Raw genomic sequence first — 23,776 nt, 5'->3', positions numbered from 1 at the left:
ACTGCATGCCCAGAAAGACGGTTGAATCTTAATAGGTTATCTGACTCATGCCCTTGCCTTGTGGGTAGAGGTGAAACCTTGCTGTTGAACAGCTGATACACTTGAATATGAAAAAAGAGAGGGAAGAGTTGAGTCTAAAATCAGCTAGGAAAGGTCTCCTAATCAGATTAGTGTAAAAGAACAACTAAATTACATTAAAAAAACCTGAAAAAGTTTGTCCCAAAATTTATGGAAAGTGACAAAGCCAAACCACTGACTTTTGATGGTCAATTTGGAACTCTCGAACACCTAATGCTCTGACCCCAATTAGTGCAATGTCTGCTAACTTCCTTGACACTGTGTCTACTTTATACCCGTCTGTAGCTGTGCTGCAGGCACCCTCATGTACAGACACCCTCATTTTGCATGGAAATGCAGAAGCCTCTGAGAAGTGTCCACCTTTATAGTGCTTTTTTGAAGACAAAACACATGGCCTTCACCTAGGCCTTGCCAAAAATGTACGACTTCTGTGCATGGATCTGGCTACCACTTTATGTCTGAGACTAAGTGGTGGGATGAGTTAAGGGTCCTGGGTGAGCTTTCAAAAGATGGTCCTAGTATTGGCCTCCATAACCTGTTTGGTGTGGCATAGTCACACAGGGTGAAGAGTGAGTATCATGGGTCACAGTCAGCAAAAGGGCTGACACATGTGCTGCCTTTCTGGGTCTGGGCCTGCCGGTGGGTAGAATGGAAGGAGAGAAGTGATTCAGACTCATAAGAGAGTTGATAAATCTGCCTGGGTCTGGGCATAGAGAGGCTTCATGGGTGGGCAGCACATTATGATAGAACAGGTTTAGAATAGGTTTAGAATACTCCAGAGAGCTGGGTATGGGGCACTTACCTGTGTCCATACCTGAATTGGCATTAGGTTGAGGGTCCCTCATAAAGCTAGGCAGGAAGGACAATGGAGGATGACCCCTGCCAATACCACCACTGAGGGATCTGACACTAGGGGATCAGAATGGAGGGCAAGTGGTAACTGAGTGTGTGGACTAATGCAGGATAGTGCATACCCTCCTCTCGCATCCATGTGCATGAACACTTACCTGCAGCCAAGCAAATGAATCTAATCCACACCTATGATCAAACCTACACTCACACATGCACATTCATGCATACCCATGAACAAGAAATCTGAATGGCATGTGGCACAATTGCAATAAATTCATAACCATTTCTGGTTAAAGATGTAGTAAAGTCAATTATTGCCAAATATCATGCCACCATCGGGAAACTTAATCACTTGCATGATTTGCTTGTATTCCCAGATCATTGCACATTGCAGAGATTGTTGATTCCTTGGGTCTCTATTGCATTGGAACTGATTTATGTAACATTTCACTTGCTCAATTTGAGTGTTTATTTCACTCATAAGACCGTCAATCATTAGAAAGCAATTACCTACACAATATTGAGAAAATCTAAAGTTCTCGTTGTTGGTTTAGCTGATTTTATGAACATCACATGAACCCACTAAAATTGATATACTTATGATATGAAATGGATACATAAATATTGTCTCCTTCTGAAAATATGAAATAAAGAAGCAAAATACATTAAATATATAGATTTCCATTAATGAAATGAAATGTTTAAAACTCCTCTCCATGTCCTTTGAAGAATGGAAATTATCATTTCAACAATGCTTGAGTTTGCTAGACAAATCTTTTTAAGAAATTTTTTATTCATTCCACATATTGACCACAGATACCTCCTTCATCCCTTCTGCTCTGCCTCTAGCCTTTCCCCACAGCCTACCACTCATCTCCTCCTTCAAAAATGTATGGCCTCCCATGGAGAGTCAGCAAAACCCAGAACATTCAGCTGAGGAAGGTCCAAGCCCCACACCCTTTCATCAAGGCTGTGCAAGATGTCCCACATTAGGCAATGGGCTCCAAAAAGCTAGCTCATGCTCCAGGGATAGATCCTATTCCTACAGTCAGGGTGCAGTGAAACACACCAAGCTACACAAATATCTCACCCCCACCGAGGGCCCAGTACAGTCCCATGTAAGGCTCCACAGCTGTGGGTCCAGAGTTAATGAGTTCCCACTAGCTTAGTTCAGTTGTTTCTGTAAGTCTTCCCATCATGGTCTTGATGCCCCTTGATCATAGAATCAATCTTCCCTCTCATCGACTGGACTTCTGGAACTCAGCCTGGTGCTTAGCTCTCTGCATGGGTTTCTATCAGTTATTCACTGAAGGCTCTATGATGACAGTTAGGGCTTTTCACCAATCTGATCACCAGGGTAGGACAACTCAGGCACCCTTTCCACTATTGCTAGTAATCTTAGCTGGGGTCATGCCTGTGGATTCCTGGGAACTTCCCTGACCAGGTTTCTCCCTATCCATACCATAATGTCTCCCTCTATCAAGATATCTCTTTCATTGCTCTCCCACTCTGCCCCTGTTCCAGTTCCACCATCCCATTCCCCTATGCTCACATCCCATACAACTACCCTCCATTGTCCCCCATAACCCCCAGTTCACTCAGGAAGTCTCATCTATTTCCCTCTCCCAGGAATTCCTTGCATCCCTCTTAGGTCCTCCTTGTTACCTAGCTTCTCTGGTATGTACTCACTCATAAATGGATACCAGAAGTAAAGAAAAGGGTAACCAAACTACAACCCACAGCTCCAGATAAGATATACAAATATTTTAATATTTGCATATTGATGTTATTCCTTTTCACCAGCCTCACTGGTTATGTTGATGGACAATTTTTGCATCCAACTGAACTTTCAGATGTGCTAACACCTGCTGAATGGATGTCACTCTGGATTCAAAGTTGCCTATTTCATCTTTCAAAATGGTCTTTGCTTCTCCTAGTAGTTCATGGGTTTTTTTCTTGAGAGTGGCTAATGAAAGCACTCTCATATATCACTAGGCATTTATCTGCCAACATTCTATCGTTACACATCTTCTAAGTCCTGGAGTTTCTTTTGTATTTCTAGTTCTGCTCTTAGCTTGTGATTCTCTTCCTAGTCCGTGCAAATTTCTTTATGTTTTTTGATCTTGGAGTAAAATGCTGACATCCTATACAGCTGCTTCCTTCATAGTGATTCTCTTCTTTCCAAGTTGAGAGTTTCATGTGAGACTTTTACTACATAAAAGATTGTATTCCTGCCGTCCTCATCTGTCAACTCTTACCTGAAATTGGAATGATAAAAATTGTAAACACAAACACTAAAGTTTAAACACAAGTTTGGCCACAGGGAAGGATAAAATTCTTCTTTCCAAGGAAATCGATGCCTTCTCTAAGCCCAATGACCTGGATTTGAAACTCAGAACACACCTGGCAAAAGGGGAGGAACAGATCCCACAAGCTATCCACTGACCTCCACACCCAAAATGAGACTTCACAAGTGGCCCTAAACAGAATACATGTGAAAATGTTAATTTAACAATACACAATCAAAGACAGATTATTTTATGTTGCTTTGGGTGTCCACTGTCTAGAAATGCAACAAATCTCTTACTCATATCTCTCCTGGTCTTTCTCTGCTTTAATTTCCTTCAAGGGAAGACGGTTCAGCAGCTGCCCAACCATCCTGTTCAGTAGGTCTAGTCACATGTCCTAAGTCCATGCACTTTTACCCACATCAAGTAAGGATACTACATAGGTAGGAAGCAGGACCAAGAACTGACAGTCTGCAAGCTCATGACTTTCTGTCCCCCTAGGTTTAACGGAAAATGATGACACACTTAGACCAGATGGCCGCACAGAAGAAAATCCCTTGGAGGTAAGAGGGCCTTTTTCTCTCTAAAGTAGAAAGGTTACTTTAGTGATCTTATGTTTCAGAGGATATCCCACTGAACAACAAAACTGAGCAGGCATCATGGGTATTAGAGAGTTAGTTTGGAAGGGGAGAAGAAGAATTGTACCAGCCTGTTCCAAACTGAATAGAGCATCAAAGCATCCAGTGTTAATTATCAGTCTTGTGAGCAGGCTTTTTCTTCTGGAGAAAAAAGATCCTCTTAGATAAAACTTAAAGTTTTGGTTTAGAAGTTGTCAGGCACTTCAGATCCCCTCAATTTCCATGCAGTACGTTCTACAACAGTCATATGGAGCAATCTTCCTATGTCCAGTGTAGGGATGCTGAAGGTTAGACTTTTAACACGTGAGCATTAGTGTAAATAATTGAGGCTACATTGTGGCAGGGTTAATTTCATAGCAGGATCATAAAGATGCTCCAGCATGTTGCAGTGTGGCTTAGGGAACACGCAGCAGAGACCAAACAGATAGTGCCTCTTGATCTGGTGTGGGAACCAGCAAAAGTGGGAAGGGGTACAAGTGAGGAACACCAGTTCTTTTGTGACACCATCATATATACTAAAGCAGAGTCTTTTATTTGAAGACTCTTTCCCACTTTGATTGGCATTATATCATGTTCATATGTGTTTCAATGACCCATGCAAACAGAACTCATCATGACCTAGGCCACAGACTGTTTTCTTTCTTTTATGTTTCAGGTGCGTTGCCGCAGCCAAAGAAGGAGTATGTATTATGGAATCTCTTCCTTAAGACACCCTTTACAAATGAATTTTATAAATACTGGGTATCCTTATATCTAAGCAGCCACTGTGATTTATGCCACCTATTGGGAGCATTTGGACTGTATTTTTTTTAAAGTGGACCCCTAAGTTAAAAAAAAAATAGTGGAGGCATTTGTCCATATGCACTGGATTCAGCTATGATGCCTGTAGTTAGTCTGGAATGGTGTATACCAGGCTACATCTAAATCTGTTTTCCCCAAGATAGGTATCTCAATTGCTCAGTCCAATCTACAGGGACAAGCTGTTGAATTACCATATTAGGATACACGCTTGACCTAAAGTATATATGTCAAAGCCCATCACATGTAGTACATTTATTTGTTTGTGTGCTACTCTATGGAAGAATAAACCATGGCACAGAGGTAAATGATGAGGCTGTCCATGCAGATCAAGAGACCTTCTATAGCCCGAGGTCTTGGTAATCCCTAACTTGCAACATCCCAGTATCTGCCTTCAATAGGTCAAAACTGCAGAGATCAGGACCCTGTAGTTACTACCACAGAAGGCAAATGCCCAGGGTATTGTTTCTCATCTACCTACAGACATTCAGAAAAATGAAAGGTTAGAATGCCCACAGGCTTCTAGTCAGATCAGTGATCTGAGAATGGGAGACAGACAATGCATGGGGTGATGCGGCAGAGGTTTTTCCCTTAGAGTTTTACAGTACGGTACAGTACTGATTTGGAACACACACACACACACACACACACACACACACACACACACACACACACACACACACAAACAGTTAGTTAGAAGAGTAGCCATGCTTTGAAAGAGGGCAAGGAAAGGTTTATGGGTATAGAGGAGGGTTTTCATTGAGAAACAGGCGTGGGAAATGATGTCCTTATTATAGTATCAAATAGGAAAGAAAGATTTTTTAAAGAAATAGTTAGATATGATTGTTTTTGCTTTCTCTTATATTTCTTTTGTCATGTTTGGTTGTTTCTTTCAGAAATTTTTATTTCAAGTGGGAGACAGATAGGGAGTGCATCCAGATGAGGGGGGGGGTTGGGAGGAACTGGCAGGATCAGGGGGAGATGAAACTATAATTTAGGAATATTGTATGAAAAAATCTGTTTCCAACAAAAGGGAAAAAATGAAAAATTAAAAAATTCTCTCATGCAAATTTAAGATCACGATTTTAATAGAACAAAAATAAATGTAATATATATAAAAAATAATTACAAGATTTAGTAAATAGACAACATTAGCATGAGCACAAAAGAGACACTCATCTAAACAATAATATCCACTAGGAACTCCAGTTACCACGTGTCTCTGGATCTGTGCTGAAGCATTTTCTTAATAGAAGGACGTTTTTTAAAGATATATTTATTTTCATTTTGGGTATACAAGTGTTCACCTGCATAAATGTATGTGCACCATTTGTAGCTATGATACATATGCAGACTCAAATTAGCTGTATGGTTTCTAGCAACTGGAGTTATAGACTGTTTTGAGCTGTTTTTTCTGTGATAGAAACCAACCAGACCTGTGTCCTCTACAGGAACAGCAGGGGATGTTAACCTCTGGTCTCCTTTGCTCCTGGCAACAGGTTTTTAAATGTGAGCTAGACTCTGGGCTCCAAGGGTCTTCTGCTCACTGGTAGTCAGTGTCCATACTGCCTGTGAGTGGAAGCACTAGGGGGACCACAGGCAGCAGGTAGGAGTGAGAAGAGCATCGTTATTTGCAAAATGGTTTCTGTATATTTGCTCAGGCATGTGCTATGAAGGCCTTTGGCAAAGAAGAGCTAGTTCTTGAGAGAGAATGTGGTTATTGCATACCTACCATTTCTAAGGCCTTGGGTTTGAGCTCCCAGTATGCAAAAGATGTGCTGTGGTTGTATAGCTTTATAAACCTCCTTCAGAGGTGCCGATGGGAGAATTTTAAGTTCAAAGTCATCTATTTCTACAAAGTGGCATTGAGATCACTGTGGGCCAGAGACCGTTTCTCTGAAAAAAAGTGAAAAGAAAACAACAGAGGGGAGTAGGACTTCGTCCATTGCCCGTGTGTCTGTGTGTGGGAAAAGATTCTGGAGAAACAGAACTTTCATGAAGAATAGATGAACAGCACCTTGCAAACTCACATGTAGCCTGTGTAGACTACCATTCTTTTAGCTGAACTCAGTTCAGACTGTCCACACAGTTTCAGGGGACATCTGTCACCTACAATGGCACCAGGCTGCTTTTCCAGCCTCTTCCTGTAGAGGGTTTATCCAGGTTTGGTGAGATTAAAAGAGTTTCCTTTCCTCCCATCCTCCACGTGACAGCTTGGTTTAGATTGACTTGGAGCCTGGAAGCATTGGTATCCTCCCAATTTTGTTCCGGAGGTTCAGACTCAGTCACTGAGAGGCCGGTGACAGGTTGAGGATGATAGAGGAAGGTGCTGTTTACTGATCCAGGAATCCCACAGCTCATTTGGGAGGTAGCTCACACTTGGAGTCAGGGACTGCCTGCAGAGCATGTCTCCTGTCAGTTGTTTCTGTCAGGAGAGGTCGTCACTGGCACACAAATGCAGCTGTTACTGCTCCATTGTGTGAAATGTCACAAGTTTTCAAAGCTTCTTACCTTCCTACCTCCCATGGACAATGCCATACATTGTCCATGAGATGTACTACTATATAAGGGGCAGTCAAAGAATGAAGAATAACAGTTCTCCAGTGTTCTAGAGTAAATGCAACAGTTTGTCTGAATTCAGTTACTCCTGTGTAGCTGAAGTCTTCTGGTATCTCACAGACATCACAGGGCACTTCTGAATGCCTGTGCTTTTTCCTATAGTATATATTACAAAGATCTGTATTAGCTTAGTGAGTCCTGTGGGTAGTCCTTAAGAAATTCTTAGTGTCTTAGTGAGCAGCTGGTGAATGGAGCCATTGCAAAGGTGTCATGGGCTCTAAGAAGGATTAGAGTGATACCACTCTGCTCTGACACCACACTCACAAAGTGTGTTCAGTCATGGGGCACTTCCTTCTGCATTTCCACATAAATTAGCTTTTACTTGTCATGTTCATGTAATGCTTAACTGGTTGTACACTATTCAGTGATCCTCCTGAAGCACAATCTCACTCTGATGACTGTACCCGGAAACAAGCAATCAGATCAAATGTACAAACACACAGTTGTTAGTTTCCTCTGTTTTTCTGCCATGAGGCTGACATGAAACTCTATTCTCGATGCATTCCCAGTTTCTCCTTTATTGAAGAGAATTCAGCAGAGAGAAGCAATACCGCATACAGATGTGATGACACCAGAAATCTGTAAATTTTATTCTATAGAAATTCCTAATGAAAAAGGTATGTTGTGAATTCTGTAATTCTGTCCAGTTGTGTAATGTGGTGATAATCATTTTCTTTATATGTAAATCTAAAGAGAAGCTTAAGACTATTTCCCTATGTAGGATAATTCCAATATATCTAAGTCTTCAATGTAAACACAACTACAGATTTTAAAATGCATCTGATGTCACCTTTGGCTCTCATTCAATAGCATGAACTGTTGGAAACTGAGGCTCATTAGTATGAGTCAGGGTGGCTTCACCTGCTGTAGACAGGAATAGGTGAATCACCCTTAATCCTTTCTCCCACATGTGGGTAATGCAGATGGAGTAGAGCTGATGTTCCTAAAAGGAACCTGGCAAAGTTCTAGCATCTCATGACAGAGGGTGAGATTCACCTTAGATAACAATGTTCCAGGTATGATCCAATGAGCAAGAGTCCACTAGTGGTCATGTTATGCATTGTTTCTTCAGTTAGCAATGGGGTAAAGATTTCATTAAGGACAACAAAAATAGGAGGTATCTGTTCTGTTCCTGTTACAAGGACATAATGGAAAGTGAGCAGAGTGTGCTATTTAATGTGCTTTGCTTATCCTCTCATTGGTACACATTTCCTCAGAACATTTACTGTTTTAAGTCTGTGATACTACCAATAATTCACGGTTTGGGATGGACTTACTAGCTCTGCATTGTAACTATGCCTGCCTGGATAATTTATTCAGTTGTTGTCACAAAATCTTGTGAAGATAACCTAAAAGGGAAATGGTACATTTTCAATATAGTCTCAGCTTATAGACTGTAACACAGGGTAATTATATATACAGGCAGGAATCTGTGGCAGAGTCCCGTTATAACATGTCAGCGACCAGAAGATTTAATGCTCATGCTCAGCTTACCTTTTTATATAACCTTGATCCCTTCCTAAGCCATGATGTCATGCAGAGTTCAGTAGTCTTTCCACCTCACCTAACCTAAACTGCTCTAATCTCACACTTGCTGCCCAGTACTGGGTATCATCCAATTGACTGTTGAGATTCACCATGACAGTGCCCATGAAGTGTTGTGTTCACTTTGTGTCCTTACCTGTGATAGATCCACTGTGTCTGGGGAGGAACAGTATTCTCTCTTGTACTCTAAGGAACCTGTAGGTGATAGTCTAGCAGAGTAAGCCCAATGATAAAGGAAGAACAGAGCCCTTCCATTTCTTCCTTCAGGACTTGTAGCAGTCCATGCATAGTCCTCTGTTCACTGTTAACTCCTGCTTCACGTGGCAGCAACAGGGTAGACTGCTGGGTAAAATGGCTGTTTAGTCTGACACAACGACCACATCTGCAATATACTGGCAAGGAAGGGCCTAGTGTTAATGTGTAGCTCATTTCCAGCCTATGTGCCTCATCCTGGACTGCCATGCAGGATGACTGAAGTGTAAAGGAGGTCAGAGACTTGTCCTTCATCCTTGAGCCTCTGACCTTATGAGTGAGCAGGGATCTGATCTCTGACCCCTGCCTTGGCTCTTTTTCATGCATTCTTGATTCTGATTCCAAGATACTGAGGGTGTCTTAGGAAGTTCCCATAAGCTAATATCCATGTTCCAAGAGCTGAAGGACATGAGCAATTGGGGAGCAACCTTCTTGACACACATCTTGCTACAGGCTGTGTCTGTCCTCTATGATGGTATATTTATGAATTTCTCCTGGAGTATCTGACATGGTGGTCTTTGGGCGGCAATGAGTTCATATCTGAGGAGTGTGTTTCCTCCAGGCTCTCATCTCTTTGGTAGGTTGATGGACTTTGATCTTTACAAGTCTGTCTGATCTTCTGCATTGTCTCATTGAACAACTCTGGGCTCGGCTCCTTCTCACAGACAATCTCAGTAGCCTTAATACATTGTGTCTCCTCTCCTTAAACTCAACAGTTATTGCTTCTGAGCAAGGTGTCCCTCCTACATCTAGGAGCAGTCTCTACCCCCATTATCTTCTTCCTCCCTTATCTGGTGCATTCCTCTGGGATCATGGGTCCTGTAGACACTGCACCTGGTAATGCATCAAGGTGTGTGATATCTGTTTGTCTGCTGTGAAGCTGACATAACTTTCCCTGTTGTGACTGCATTCCCTGTTTCTGCAGTACTAAAGAAAAGGACCATCAAAACAACCGTGATCCCACTTGATACAGATGGACCACAAATCATCTCCGGTACCTCCAAAGAAACATACATTAAAACAGAAGGTACTGAGGGAATTATGTTCAGTTATGTATAATAGATGCCCTTTATACTATGCACTAATTATAAATCTATAGAGACGTTTTGCTGTAGTTTTTAGTGTGTAGATACTGTTAAATTATCTAGCTTATCTGTAGAAATACAACCACAGAATTTAAATAGGATAAATAGGTTTAAAGGTTAAAGGTAACCTTTGCCTTTCATTAAGTAGTGGTAAACCATAGGAAACCTGAGACTTTCCTATGAATGAGTATGGCTTCACCTGGGGTAGGCATGAATGACTGAGCCACCCTCTCAGTCACTTTGTCCCAGACATGGATGATGCAGATGTGGAAAGTCTCAAGAGTGATCTGTTTAATGTCCAGAATCTCAAGAATGAGGATGAAATTTGAATTAGATAAAGGCATTTCTAGTCAGGTCCATTGGGAGAGAGCCCTAGGCATGGTCATCTTAGACCTTGTACTTGGGAGGCCAAGGGAGTGGGAAAGATCAGCAAGGACACAGAAACCTGTGTGCTTTTCCTCTTTCCAATGCATAATAGTTAACACTGGTAGGGTTAAGGGTGCTTTGCTCCTGGTTCTGTTATTTAAAGACTGTATTTCCAAGAACACATAGACTGTTCTTCCTCTGCCACTCCCAATGCACAAGCGTTGGAATGTTGTTATACCTCTCCTTGGAAATTTTGTTAGGATTACTTTCCCAGAGGCAGTGGGCAAAGAAAGGTTTAGTTTGCCATATAGTTTGAGTTTGGAGTCCATAATTGGGAAGCAGTAGAGGCAGAAACTTGAGGGAGAGTGACCTTGCAACCAGAGCCCAGAAGCAAAGAAAAATGAATGAATGTACTCTCCTGACTTTTCTTACTTTTATACTGCCCAGAATCCCATCGAAGGGAATGCTCGTACCCATAGGGAACAGCTCTTCTCATCTAACTTAATCTAATCAAGATAAACCCCAAGGGCATGCCCAGAGGACACAGACCTCATCAGTTTGACAGCTGGGTTTCAGCATCATGGAGCCTATGAAGTGTTGTTTTTCACTTTTGAGTATAACCTGTATCAGGGCCAATTTATCTATAGGGAACAACTTTCTCTCCTTACCAGGACCCATAGGTAAATGTCTTATAGTGTGATCCCAATGATGCCCGAGAAACAGGTTCTCTCTCTTTTTCTCCCAGGTCTTGTAGCAGCACTTCATGGACCCCACAGGGTGGAGTGGCTAAAGAGACCCAAGAATGGCTTTTTGTTCTGTCAAAACCCCAAGGCTACAATGTCCTGGGAGTAAGGGCTCAGTGTATGACTTTAGCGCTTTTATTTCTTTTTCTTTTTTTAGTTTCTCAAGATCTCTGTGTATTTGCCATGACTATCCTGGAACTTCTTTGTAGACCAGAATGGCCTTGAATTCATGGAGATCTGCCTGCCTCTGCCTCCTGAGAGCTGGGATTATAGGTGTGCACCTACCACCTGGTGACTTGAACTCTTTTGTAGGCAGTGTTCCTCACCTCAGACTGACATACAGGATGGCCGAGACAAGGGAGATTAGAGGTCTGACATCCATCTTAGATCCTGAACTCTAGCACACACTTGGCCCCATTTCAGAAATTCTTGGTTTAGCCTTCAATATTGAGAACATTCAACATTCAGTTCCTAGGACTAAAGGACTATAGGCACTTGGGTATCGGCTATCTTGGCACCTATCTGGTCACAGGGCTGTGTCTGTCCTCTGTGCTGTCACCATTTGTATCTTTCACTTGTTATAGGCTTTCCTGACTTGTCTTCTTTAGGGGAAGGAGTTCATAATCTCAGAAATGAGTTTCCTGTGTCTTCCTTGGAGTCTCTTCATTAGGCTCGAGGCCCTTGATCCCCACAAGTGTGTTGGCTTCTCCTGCATTCTCTAATTCTTTAGCTGTGTTTGGCTCCACCATAACAGGCAGTGTTTGTAGAATTAATGCATTGTGTTACTCACTGTATACTCTGGGTCTCCTGCTTGTGAGTAGCGTGTCCTACAGAGCCCCATGACCCCACCTCTAGCCGCACACACTTCATATCCCTCGTTACAGTTTCTTGCCCTTTATCCTTCTCCAGAAATTTCCCTATTTCCTGGGTGCCATGTTCATTCTGCGTTCTGTGCCTGGCTATCCTTAGAGTCTTGGAGGTTCTTTTCCACTAATTATTTAGTGCCTGACACTGTATAGTAGAACACACTGTCCACAGAATATAGCCTAACCCTCTGGCATGCTCCCATACTCAGTCCAGATAGTTCTTTGCCTTTTGTATTATTTCTAATTATCTCTTCCTCACCAAACTCACCGGACAGGAAAGGCCATTGAGAGCAAAGATATCAAATCTTAGTAGTTTATCTGGTTCAGTCCTGGATCTGGTAGGCACAGCTAAAGGGCTCCTGATGCCTAGCTGTATGGCATGGATATGTGAAGAGAGAAGAAAAGGCTGGACTCAGTCAGCCAGAGGAAGTCCCATAAACAGGGCAAGACTGTATATTAGAAGAACAATAAACCCAGAAAAGTTTGTCCCAAACCTTAGGGATTGTAAGGAAGAAGGTGAAGGAGTGACTGGCATGTGGTCATCACATTGGCCCTCATGAAACTCTCAGTGCTATGACACAAATTAGGAAGGTATCTTGTCTGAAATTTGACCCAACACTCCACTCTCTCTCCACTAGTAACTGGGCTGGAGGCAGCCTGTCCTGTACAGAATGCCTCTTTTGCATGGGAGGACAGAAACCCCACTGAGTTATCTCTCTCCTTATAGCTTTCCCTAAATGAAGTAAAATGAAGGTGCGTATCCTTGACATTGACCTTGTGAAAAAAAGTCCCTACTTATTTTTGTTGTATTTGCAATTTCCTTAAAGACTTGTGCCAGCTGTACAAAGCTTACATGTATACTACATGGCCTAGAAATATTATGAAGTTAAGATTAAAACATACATGCATAATTTACAGGCCATTATCTGTTTTGGTTTATTTCCACAAAATATGTATGAAGTATGATAAAATCTTAAATTTGATCATTATTTACACACTTACAGGCCATATGGTGAGTTCTGTTTGAGAGATTTGCAACCAAGATCAACATACCATTTCAAATAGCTTTATAAGATTTATCATTGAGGTAATTAATGGCTCAATGAGAAGAATACTTACTGAAAAAGCAGTAGATCTGAGCTTGAATCTGCTCACACACATACAAAAAAATTGGACAGAACTGTTCATATTTGTAATCCCATGCTGTTGAGTGAATAGACCGTAGTATTTCTAGTGCTTGCTAGCTGTCATCCTATCTACGGCATCTGTGAGAGACCCTGTCTGAAAGAAAGGAGAAAGGGTGATACATCATGGTATGCCATGCCCTCTTTTAGCTCTCATATTTTAATTGTCAGGCACTTACACACACACACACACACACACGATACAATTACCTGAAATACATTTTATGTTACTGCAACAGTCTCATAACCAACTTCTATTACTATTGCAATAAGGTCAAGTATTTCAAACATATCGTAAAATCCTTGAGATTCTAATCACAAAAGTTGTGATCGTCTGTGGCTTTCTCATATAGTTCCTTGCTTCTAATATACATAGCATTTCAGTTGTTGGCCTTAACCCTTAATTTCACCAATAAAGCTGCCAGACCACAAGGAGCTTAATATTAACAGAAAAGATTTTAGGAAGTAGAGTAGTCTATATGTGATTTTTACTTCATGAAAGGTCATATTCCTAGCATCTTGAATTTTCAGGTTACTTATACTTTGCTTAATTTAAATTCCCTTCCCCAAAAGGGAAGGGAGAAATGTTGTAACTGAATTATAGTTTCAAAAATTAAAACGGGGGTCAGAATCCCCTTCTCCCTGAAATCCAGGTGTGCTGTCTTTGTTTTTTGTTTTGTTTGTTTGTTTGTTTTTTTAACTTGTCACAAACCAGAGTCATTTGGGAAGAGGAAACTTCCATTCAGAAAATGCTGCCACCAGATTCACCCATAGGCAAGCCTGTGGTGCATTTTCTTCATTGATGATTGATATGTGAGGGCCCACCTCACTGTAGGCAGTGCCACCCCTATGGTGGTGTCACTGAGTGCTGTAAGAAAGTAGGCTGAGCGAGCCTTGGTGAGTAAGCATCACTCCTTCATGGCCTTTGCATCCTCTCCTGACTCTGTTCTTACCCTGTTCAGTTCCTGTTCAGAGTTCCCCCAGAAACTGAGTGTGAAGAGAGAATTGTATGCTGAAATAAACTCTTTCCTCTACAAGTTGTTTATGATCATAGTGTTTGGTCACAGCAATAGAAACCCTAAGTAAGACACTGTGTAAACTATTAAGGAGCATGGGATTATGTCATTTGCAGAACATAGATGTAAGTGAATATACTTGCCATGTTAAATGTCTTATGTTCATTGAAAAAGGCAAGTCCCAGGTAATTTCTTTCATTTGAAGGACTAGGTTTTTATGTAAAAATAAAATTACATATGTGTATATGATGTGAACAAAGTAAAGGGAACTAACGAGATGGGAGGAGAAGGCGGTGGTGTGGGTGCAGTCTTACATGCAAGTGCTCTTCTGAGAGTGGTACACTATGTGATGGTACACTGTGACTATACTGTGCCAATTGAAAAGGATATATTTCTTATTCTGACTTCTGTCCAGTGTTACCTTTAAATTTGAGACATATGTTAATTTTGCTCTTTTTTGTGTGGTAATTCCATAAATGTTGGTACTTGATAGTTGATAATATCATTGTTGTCAGCTATACCCAAATTGACTGTTTCCCAATTGCTCTACTAACTCAACATTGAACTTAAATTTCTGGAATTTTTGATTGATTCTTTCACATTGTACTTTGGATGAATTCTTAGATAATGTGAATTTGGAAGGTGGTTCCATGCTTCCTTTCCTTCTTTCGTCATGACTTGCAGAGTTGTGTTACTATGTACAGTTGTCTCAGTATTTCCTTAGAATTTTTTCCAGACTCCTTAGCACCAATATCTGAAACTAATCAAGCCCTTATATTACACTGTGTCTTATAGGGCTATAACACATACATGTTCTCCATGCTCCTTAGAACCCTGTAGAATACTGACAATACTCAGCACAGTATAACAAAATATAATACACGATATGCTATACTTTAGGGAATAATGTACACACAACATAGGCAAGAATATTTTCAGATATGTTCATCCTAGTAAAATTTCCCAAGTAAAATGGATACATTAGCATGGATCATAACTAGTGATAAATTCTGAGTCAACATATATGGATTGGTGGAGGTTGAAATAGATTTGAGACATGTGCCTCAGGAAGTATCAATTGTTCCCTGCTTTAAAACAGGAAGTGACAGTATTTTGTTGCTTAATCATAAAGCTTCTTTTATTAGAAAAGATAGGTTGGATCAGTGCATAATGACTTTTTCAGCCCAGCCTGCTGACCTAACTGCAGTTGAATCCCACAACTCACATGGTGAAAGGAGAAAACCAGACCCCTGAAGAGCTCCTCCTAACTCCACCTGCACACAGACACACATGCATGGTTTCCTCCAACCAGAATAAATGCAGTGTGTATTTTGAAAGACTTATTTACTTTCATGCAGTGAAAGATTCTTCCACATTGATTTAGATTCCCATTGTCTAGGAAGCCAAAAGTTCTGTTCCTCATTTCTCTTCAGTTCTTCTCTTTGCCTTAATTTGTGTGACAGTAATATAATCCACAGTTCTGGAATAAGCAGAAAGCAAACCATTCCTAACACTTTGGCTGGCTCTTAAGATTCTGTTCCTTATACTGGATCGCCTTGCCCAGCCTTATTGCAAGGGGGGTGCTTAGTTCCATGGCAACTTGTCGTGCCATGATTTGTTGACACCCACGGGAGGCCTACCCCTTTCTGAACAGAGAAGCAGAGGAGGAGTGGATTGGGGGGAACAATTAGATCAAGTCACATATGCTAGCCACATAGACTTCTATACATCCCTGGAGTAATTAAAAACAATACCATGTGTTGACAAGTTACTTTCTGTCTTTTTAGAGATACACGAAAACTCCACTACATTTTCTTCTAGAAAACAGGGAGAGCTACCCGTGATGATGGTGGAGGTAAGACTGCCTTTCCTCTCAAAGTAATATAAAAAGTTACTTTGTCCCTTACATTGTAGTGGATATGAAATTCAGTTAACAAAAGCCAGGTGCATCATGGGTTAGCTCAGGGAGAAAAGGAACTGGAATTGTGCCAGCCTGCTCCTGACTGAACTGAACATAAAAGTATGCAGTGCCATTTATCACAGTTTGTGTGAGAGGATAGTTTCTCCTGAAGAAAAGGGTTCCTCTTTAGATGCGTGTATAATTTTCACTCAGAAGTTGACAGCCACTTCTGGTTTCTAAAATCTTGATGCAGTTTATGTTCTACTTATGTTCCAAAGTTTCTGGGTTTCAGCATGGAGATGTTGAGTGGTAAGACTTCTACTGCATGAGGATTAGTGTAAATAATTGAGGCCCAGCTGGAGGAGGAATTATCTCACAGTCAGGTTATAAAGATGCAGCTTGGCTTAGGGAACATTCAGCAGAGACCAAACAAATTAATTTGGCCTTTGAACCAGCAAAAGTGGGAATGGCACAAACTATAGAGTCCCAGTTCTTCTGGGACATTGTCACATAATATACTAACACATAGGACTCTTGCCCATTTTGATTGGCATCATACTATGTCAACATGTGTTCTAAAGACCCATGTAAACAGAATTTAGTATGACCTGTGCCTCAAACTGTTTTCTTTCCTTTAAATTTCAGGTGGAGTCTAGAAAACATACCAGTATGTATTATAAAATCTCCTTGTTAAGACACATTTTAGAAAAGTATAATTACTGGGTATCCTCATGTCTAATGCACCACTGTGATCTAAGCCACCTATAGGGAAGAACTTGGATTTTGGTTTTTAAAAAAAAGTAGTACCTGAAGTTAAAAAAAAAAAAAACTGGGGTTGTCTACTGTCACTGGATTCAGATCTGATCTCGTTAGATTGTTTGAGATGTTCTGTACCAGGCTGTGTCTAAATCTGTTTTTCCCCAAGATAGGTATCCTGATTACCCAGTCAAATCTCCTGTGACAAACTAATGAATTAACAAATTAGGATGAAAACTTTACCTACAGTATATATGTTCAAAGCCCATTACATGTGGTACATTTATTTGTTTGTGTGCTACTCTATGGAAGAATAAACCATGGCACAGAGGTAAGTGATGAGGCTGTTCAAGAATTGATCAAGAAACATTTCGTAGCCCAAGCACTTAGTAATCCCTAACTTCCAGCATCCCAGCATCTGCCTTCAATAGGTCAAAACTGCAGAGATCAGGACCCTGTAGTGACTACCACAGAGGGGAAATGCCCAGGGCATTACTTCTCATCTACATACAGACATTCCAAAGAATGAAAGGTTAGAAAGCCCACAAGCTTCTAGTCAGATCAGCGCTTCTGAGAATGGGAGACAGACACTGCATGGGGAGATGGGGCAGGGGTTTTTCACTTAGGCTTTTGCTATACATGGCTTTTTCCAGTATTCTCTATTGTCACGTTGCCATGAATTTAGACTTTACCTACACAGTCCATGTATTGCTTAACTGATTCAGTGATCCTCCTGAAGCTCCATTCTCACTCTGTTGACTGTACCCGGAAACAAGCCGTCAGATCAAATGGACAAACACACAGTTGTTAGGTTCCTCTGTTTTTCTGTCATGAGGCTGACATGACTCCCTGTTATAATGCATTCCCAGTTCCTGAATTCTTAAGGGAAATTTGTCAGGAGCAAGCTGTTGCCCCTCAGGATGTGGAAGGATCTCCCGTTCCTGAAGTAGCACACAAACAACACCAATAAAAATGGAAGGTGCTGTGGGAATTCCATAATTCTGTCCAATTGTGTATACTGTTGCAAATTATTTTCTTTCATATATAAATCTATAGAGAAGCTTAAGACTTTTTCCTATGTAGAATAATACTAATATATCTACGTCTTCAATGTATATACAACCACAGAATTTAAAATGCATCTGATGTCACCTTATTCAGTAGCATGAACTGGTGGAAACTGAGGCTCATCTTGTATGCATCAGGGTGGTTTCACCGGGTGTAGACAGGAATGGGTGAACCACCCTCTCTCATACTTTCTCTCACATGTGGGTGATGCAGATGGAGTAGGTCTGATGTTCCTCAAAGTGACCTGGTAAAGTTCCAGCGTCTCATGACTGAGGGTGAAATTCACCTTAGATAACAGTGTTCCTGGTTTGATCCAATGAGCAAGGATCCAGGGGTGGTCATGTTACACATTGTGTTAGAGGATCAGGGAGTGGGAAAGATATCAATAAGGACAAGGAAAATGAGAGGGGGGTGTCCTTTTCCTCTTTCAATGGCACAGTGGTAAGCAGAGTCTGGGGAAAGTGTACTTTGCCATTTGAAGACAGTATTTCCCAGGACATTACTCCTTTTTCAAGGGTTGCTTTTTAAAATTTAATGTTTTCCTTTTCTTTCTTGAAAACTTATACAATATATTCTGATCTTGGTTTCCCCTTCTCCATCTCTTCCCAGATTCTCCCCACCTTACCACCCATCCACTATCTTTATCTCTCACTGTAGAAAAGAAACAAGCAAATTAAAAAAGAAAACCAATATATAATCAGTGTAAAAGCACAACAAATACACACACACACACACACACACACACACACACACACACACACACACACACTCAAAAAAGCAACATAAAAACACCAAATCAGAAACTATAATATACTTGTAAAAGACCAGTAAGATTTTAAAAATGCTCCCCCAAAAGCAATATGAGACCCAAAAAGTCTACAAAACCATTAAGTATGTTGTGTGTTGGCCATCTACAGCTTGCATGCTTGCATTGGGTCTACCCTTAAGCGTGGTTAATATACCTAATGAGACTCTATTGGAGAAAACTGATTTTTCCCTTGAGTTTGCCAATGAAGATAGCTTCTTGGTTAGGAATGGGAGCTCCTGTTCACTTCCCCCTTTGATGTAGGAAGACACATCTTTAATCTAGATCTTTTGAGCTGGGAAAAGACAAGCAATTGAGGCATGAAGACACATGCCTTTAACTGAGAACTTGAGGCAGGAAGCCACACTTTAATCCAGCCCACACCTCCTGCTGGAAGCCTATATAAGAACATGGAAGAAGGAAGCTTTTGCTCTTTGCCTGATTGTTCTGGTCTTGTTAACAAGTGCATTCCTTCACTGGCATTACAGCCTATTTCTTCCAAAGATCCAAATTAGAAGTGGGTCTTCCTACTTCAACTTAAGAAAAAAATTCCTCACAGATATGCCCTCCATGTTGGGGGGTTAGTTCATTCCAGATGCAAACAAGTTGGCAAGCAATAACCATCACACCTTCTTAAGCAATAATGCCAAGAAGAGTTCATTAGTCATCCCACCTCAGCTAACCTAATAGATATAATCTCACACTTCCATGCCCAGTATTGGGTATCATCCAATTGACTGTTTGACTGTTGAGATTCACCATGATTGTGCCCATGAAGTATTGAGTTCACTTTGTGTACTAACACGATAGAGCCATTCTGTCTGGTGAAGGACAACATTCTCTCTTATACTCACAGAAACCTGTAGATGATAGTCTATTGTAGGCAGAGTTTCTCTGGGTGCTAGCAGCAGCTTCATAAAAACCACATTGAGCTTTAACATAAATTATAAATGTTTACCCAATAGCTCAGGCTTATTACTAACTAGCTCTTACAACTCATTCCTATTAATGTATATTCTCCCATGAGGCTTAGCGCTTTTACGTCTATCCAATTAGGTATGTCTGACTCGTTCTGCATCTGGCTGGCAACTCCTCTGACACCACCCTTCCATATCCCATCATTCTCAATTTGGCTTTCCCACCTAACTTTTACCTGTTCAGCTATTGGCCATTTAGCTTGTTTATTAAACCAATCACACCAACATATATTCACAGTGTACAAAAGGATTATTCAAGAGCAGTCTAGCAGTTAGGGTCCAATGAAGCAGGCAGAACAGAGCCCTTCCCTTTCTTCCTTCAGGACTTGTAGCAGTCCATGCATAGTCCTCTGTTCACTGTTAACTCCTGCTTCACGTGGCACCAACAGGGTAGAGTGCTGGGTAAAATGGATGTTTACTCTGACAGAACTACCACGTCTCCTATATACTGGCAAGGAAGGGACTAGTGTTAATGGGTAGCTCATTTCCAGCCTATGCGCCTCATCCTGGACTGCCATGCAGGATGACTGAGGTGTAAAGAAGGTCAGAGACGTGTCCATCATCCTTGAGCCTCTGACCTTATGAGTGAGCAGGGATCTGATCTCTGACCCCTACCTTGGCTCTTTTTCATGCATTCTTGATTCTGATTCCAAGATACAGATGGTGCCTTAGGAAGTTCCCATAAGCTAATACCCATGTTCCAAGGGCTAAAGGACATGAGCAATTGGGGATCCACCTTCTTGACACACATCTTGCTACAGGCTGTGTCTGTCCTCTATGTTTTGTATATTTATGACTTTCTCCTGGAGTATCTGACATGGTGGTCTTTGGGTGGAAATGAGTTCATATCTGAGGATTGTGTTTCCTCCAGGCTCTCATCTCTTTGGTAGGTTGATGGACTTTGATCTTTACAAGTCTGTCTGATCTTCTGCATTGTCTCATTGAACAACTCTGGGCTTGGCTCCTTCTCACAGACAATCTCAGTAGCCTTAATACATTGTGTCTCCTCTCCTTAAACTCAACAGTTATTGCTTCTGAGCAAGGTGTCCCTCCTAGACCTAGGAGCAGTCTCTACCCCCATTATCTTCTTCCTCCCTTCTCTGGTGCATTCCTCTGGGATCATGGGTCCTGTAGACACTGCACCTGGTAATGCATCAAGGTGTGTGATATCCTTTCTACCTGGGAACATTGAAACATTGCTCAAAAGAATGCCCAACTGAGTCTCTTATGTCCCATGTCTCTTTTATTCCATAATTTTCTCTCCCTCACTAAGCTCATCAGAGTCACAAGACAACTTGGAGAGAAGAAGACAAAACAGAAACCTTCTCTGGAGACTGCATGCCCAGAAAGACGGTTGAATCTTAATAGGTTATCTGACTCATGCCCTTGCCTTGTGGGTAGAGGTGAAACCTTGCTGTTGAACAGCTGATACACTTGAATATGAAAAAAGAGAGGGAAGAGTTGAGTCTAAAATCAGCTAGGAAAGGTCTCCTAATCAGATTAGTGTAAAAGAACAACTAAATTACATTAAAAAAACCTGAAAAAGTTTGTCCCAAAATTTATGGAAAGTGACAAAGCCAAACCACTGACTTTTGATGGTCAATTTGGAACTCTCGAACACCTAATGCTCTGACCCCAATTAGTGCAATGTCTGCTAACTTCCTTGACACTGTGTCTACTTTATACCCGTCTGTAGCTGTGCTGCAGGCACCCTCATGTACAGACACCCTCATTTTGCATGGAAATGCAGAAGCCTCTGAGAAGTGTCCACCTTTATAGTGCTTTTTTGAAGACAAAACACATGGCCTTCACCTAGGCCTTGCCAAAAATGTACGACTTCTGTGCATGGATCTGGCTACCACTTTATGTCTGAGACTAAGTGGTGGGATGAGTTAAGGGTCCTGGGTGAGCTTTCAAAAGATGGTCCTAGTATTGGCCTCCATAACCTGTTTGGTGTGGCATAGTCACACAGGGTGAAGAGTGAGTATCATGGGTCACAGTCAGCAAAAGGGCTGACACATGTGCTGCCTTTCTGGGTCTGGGCCTGCCGGTGGGTAGAATGGAAGGAGAGAAGTGATTCAGACTCATAAGAGAGTTGATAAATCTGCCTGGGTCTGGGCATAGAGAGGCTTCATGGGTGGGCAGCACATTATGATAGAACAGGTTTAGAATAGGTTTAGAATACTCCAGAGAGCTGGGTATGGGGCACTTACCTGTGTCCATACCTGAATTGGCATTAGGTTGAGGGTCCCTCATAAAGCTAGGCAGGAAGGACAATGGAGGATGACCCCTGCCAATACCACCACTGAGGGATCTGACACTAGGGGATCAGAATGGAGGGCAAGTGGTAACTGAGTGTGTGGACTAATGCAGGATAGTGCATACCCTCCTCTCGCATCCATGTGCATGAACACTTACCTGCAGCCAAGCAAATGAATCTAATCCACACCTATGATCAAACCTACACTCACACATGCACATTCATGCATACCCATGAACAAGAAATCTGAATGGCATGTGGCACAATTGCAATAAATTCATAACCATTTCTGGTTAAAGATGTAGTAAAGTCAATTATTGCCAAATATCATGCCACCATCGGGAAACTTAATCACTTGCATGATTTGCTTGTATTCCCAGATCATTGCACATTGCAGAGATTGTTGATTCCTTGGGTCTCTATTGCATTGGAACTGATTTATGTAACATTTCACTTGCTCAATTTGAGTGTTTATTTCACTCATAAGACCGTCAATCATTAGAAAGCAATTACCTACACAATATTGAGAAAATCTAAAGTTCTCGTTGTTGGTTTAGCTGATTTTATGAACATCACATGAACCCACTAAAATTGATATACTTATGATATGAAATGGATACATAAATATTGTCTCCTTCTGAAAATATGAAATAAAGAAGCAAAATACATTAAATATATAGATTTCCATTAATGAAATGAAATGTTTAAAACTCCTCTCCATGTCCTTTGAAGAATGGAAATTATCATTTCAACAATGCTTGAGTTTGCTAGACAAATCTTTTTAAGAAATTTTTTATTCATTCCACATATTGACCACAGATACCTCCTTCATCCCTTCTGCTCTGCCTCTAGCCTTTCCCCACAGCCTACCACTCATCTCCTCCTTCAAAAATGTATGGCCTCCCATGGAGAGTCAGCAAAACCCAGAACATTCAGCTGAGGAAGGTCCAAGCCCCACACCCTTTCATCAAGGCTGTGCAAGATGTCCCACATTAGGCAATGGGCTCCAAAAAGCTAGCTCATGCTCCAGGGATAGATCCTATTCCTACAGTCAGGGTGCAGTGAAACACACCAAGCTACACAAATATCTCACCCCCACCGAGGGCCCAGTACAGTCCCATGTAAGGCTCCACAGCTGTGGGTCCAGAGTTAATGAGTTCCCACTAGCTTGGTTCAGTTGTTTCTGTAAGTCTTCCCATCATGGTCTTGATGCCCCTTGATCATAGAATCAATCTTCCCTCTCATCGACTGGACTTCTGGAACTCAGCCTGGTGCTTAGCTCTCTGCATGGGTTTCTATCAGTTATTCACTGAAGGCTCTATGATGACAGTTAGGGCTTTTCACCAATCTGATCACCAGGGTAGGACAACTCAGGCACCCTTTCCACTATTGCTAGTAATCTTAGCTGGGGTCATGCCTGTGGATTCCTGGGAACTTCCCTGACCAGGTTTCTCCCTATCCATACCATAATGTCTCCCTCTATCAAGATATCTCTTTCATTGCTCTCCCACTCTGCCCCTGTTCCAGTTCCACCATCCCATTCCCCTATGCTCACATCCCATACAACTACCCTCCATTGTCCCCCATAACCCCCAGTTCACTCAGGAAGTCTCATCTATTTCCCTCTCCCAGGAATTCCTTGCATCCCTCTTAGGTCCTCCTTGTTACCTAGCTTCTCTG

General features: G+C 41.5%; 2 protein-coding genes across 2 annotated transcripts in view; one reads left to right on the top strand and one right to left on the bottom strand.

The window, feature by feature from the left end:
* The window catches only part of LOC121821659 (immunoglobulin lambda-1 light chain-like), a 755,041-nt gene that overhangs the window by 357,164 nt on the left and 374,101 nt on the right, over nucleotides 1–23,776 (bottom strand). The gene's annotated exons all lie outside the window — the stretch shown is intronic.
* The window catches only part of LOC143268055 (uncharacterized), a 99,790-nt gene that overhangs the window by 33,788 nt on the left and 42,226 nt on the right, over nucleotides 1–23,776 (top strand). Inside the window, exons 9-14 of the mRNA XM_076548522.1 lie at nucleotides 3,720–3,781; nucleotides 4,512–4,536; nucleotides 7,783–7,890; nucleotides 9,996–10,097; nucleotides 16,118–16,185; nucleotides 16,876–16,897. Coding sequence (XP_076404637.1) covers nucleotides 3,720–3,781; nucleotides 4,512–4,536; nucleotides 7,783–7,890; nucleotides 9,996–10,097; nucleotides 16,118–16,185; nucleotides 16,876–16,897 — 387 coding nt within the window. The remainder of the gene's footprint in view (nucleotides 1–3,719; nucleotides 3,782–4,511; nucleotides 4,537–7,782; nucleotides 7,891–9,995; nucleotides 10,098–16,117; nucleotides 16,186–16,875; nucleotides 16,898–23,776) is intronic.

This window comes from Peromyscus maniculatus, chromosome 12 (assembly GCF_049852395.1).
Source record: "Peromyscus maniculatus bairdii isolate BWxNUB_F1_BW_parent chromosome 12, HU_Pman_BW_mat_3.1, whole genome shotgun sequence".
NCBI lineage: Eukaryota > Metazoa > Chordata > Mammalia > Rodentia > Cricetidae > Peromyscus > Peromyscus maniculatus.
Note: the sequence above shows the minus strand (reverse complement) of the source record. Positions and strands in the feature narration are given on the sequence as shown.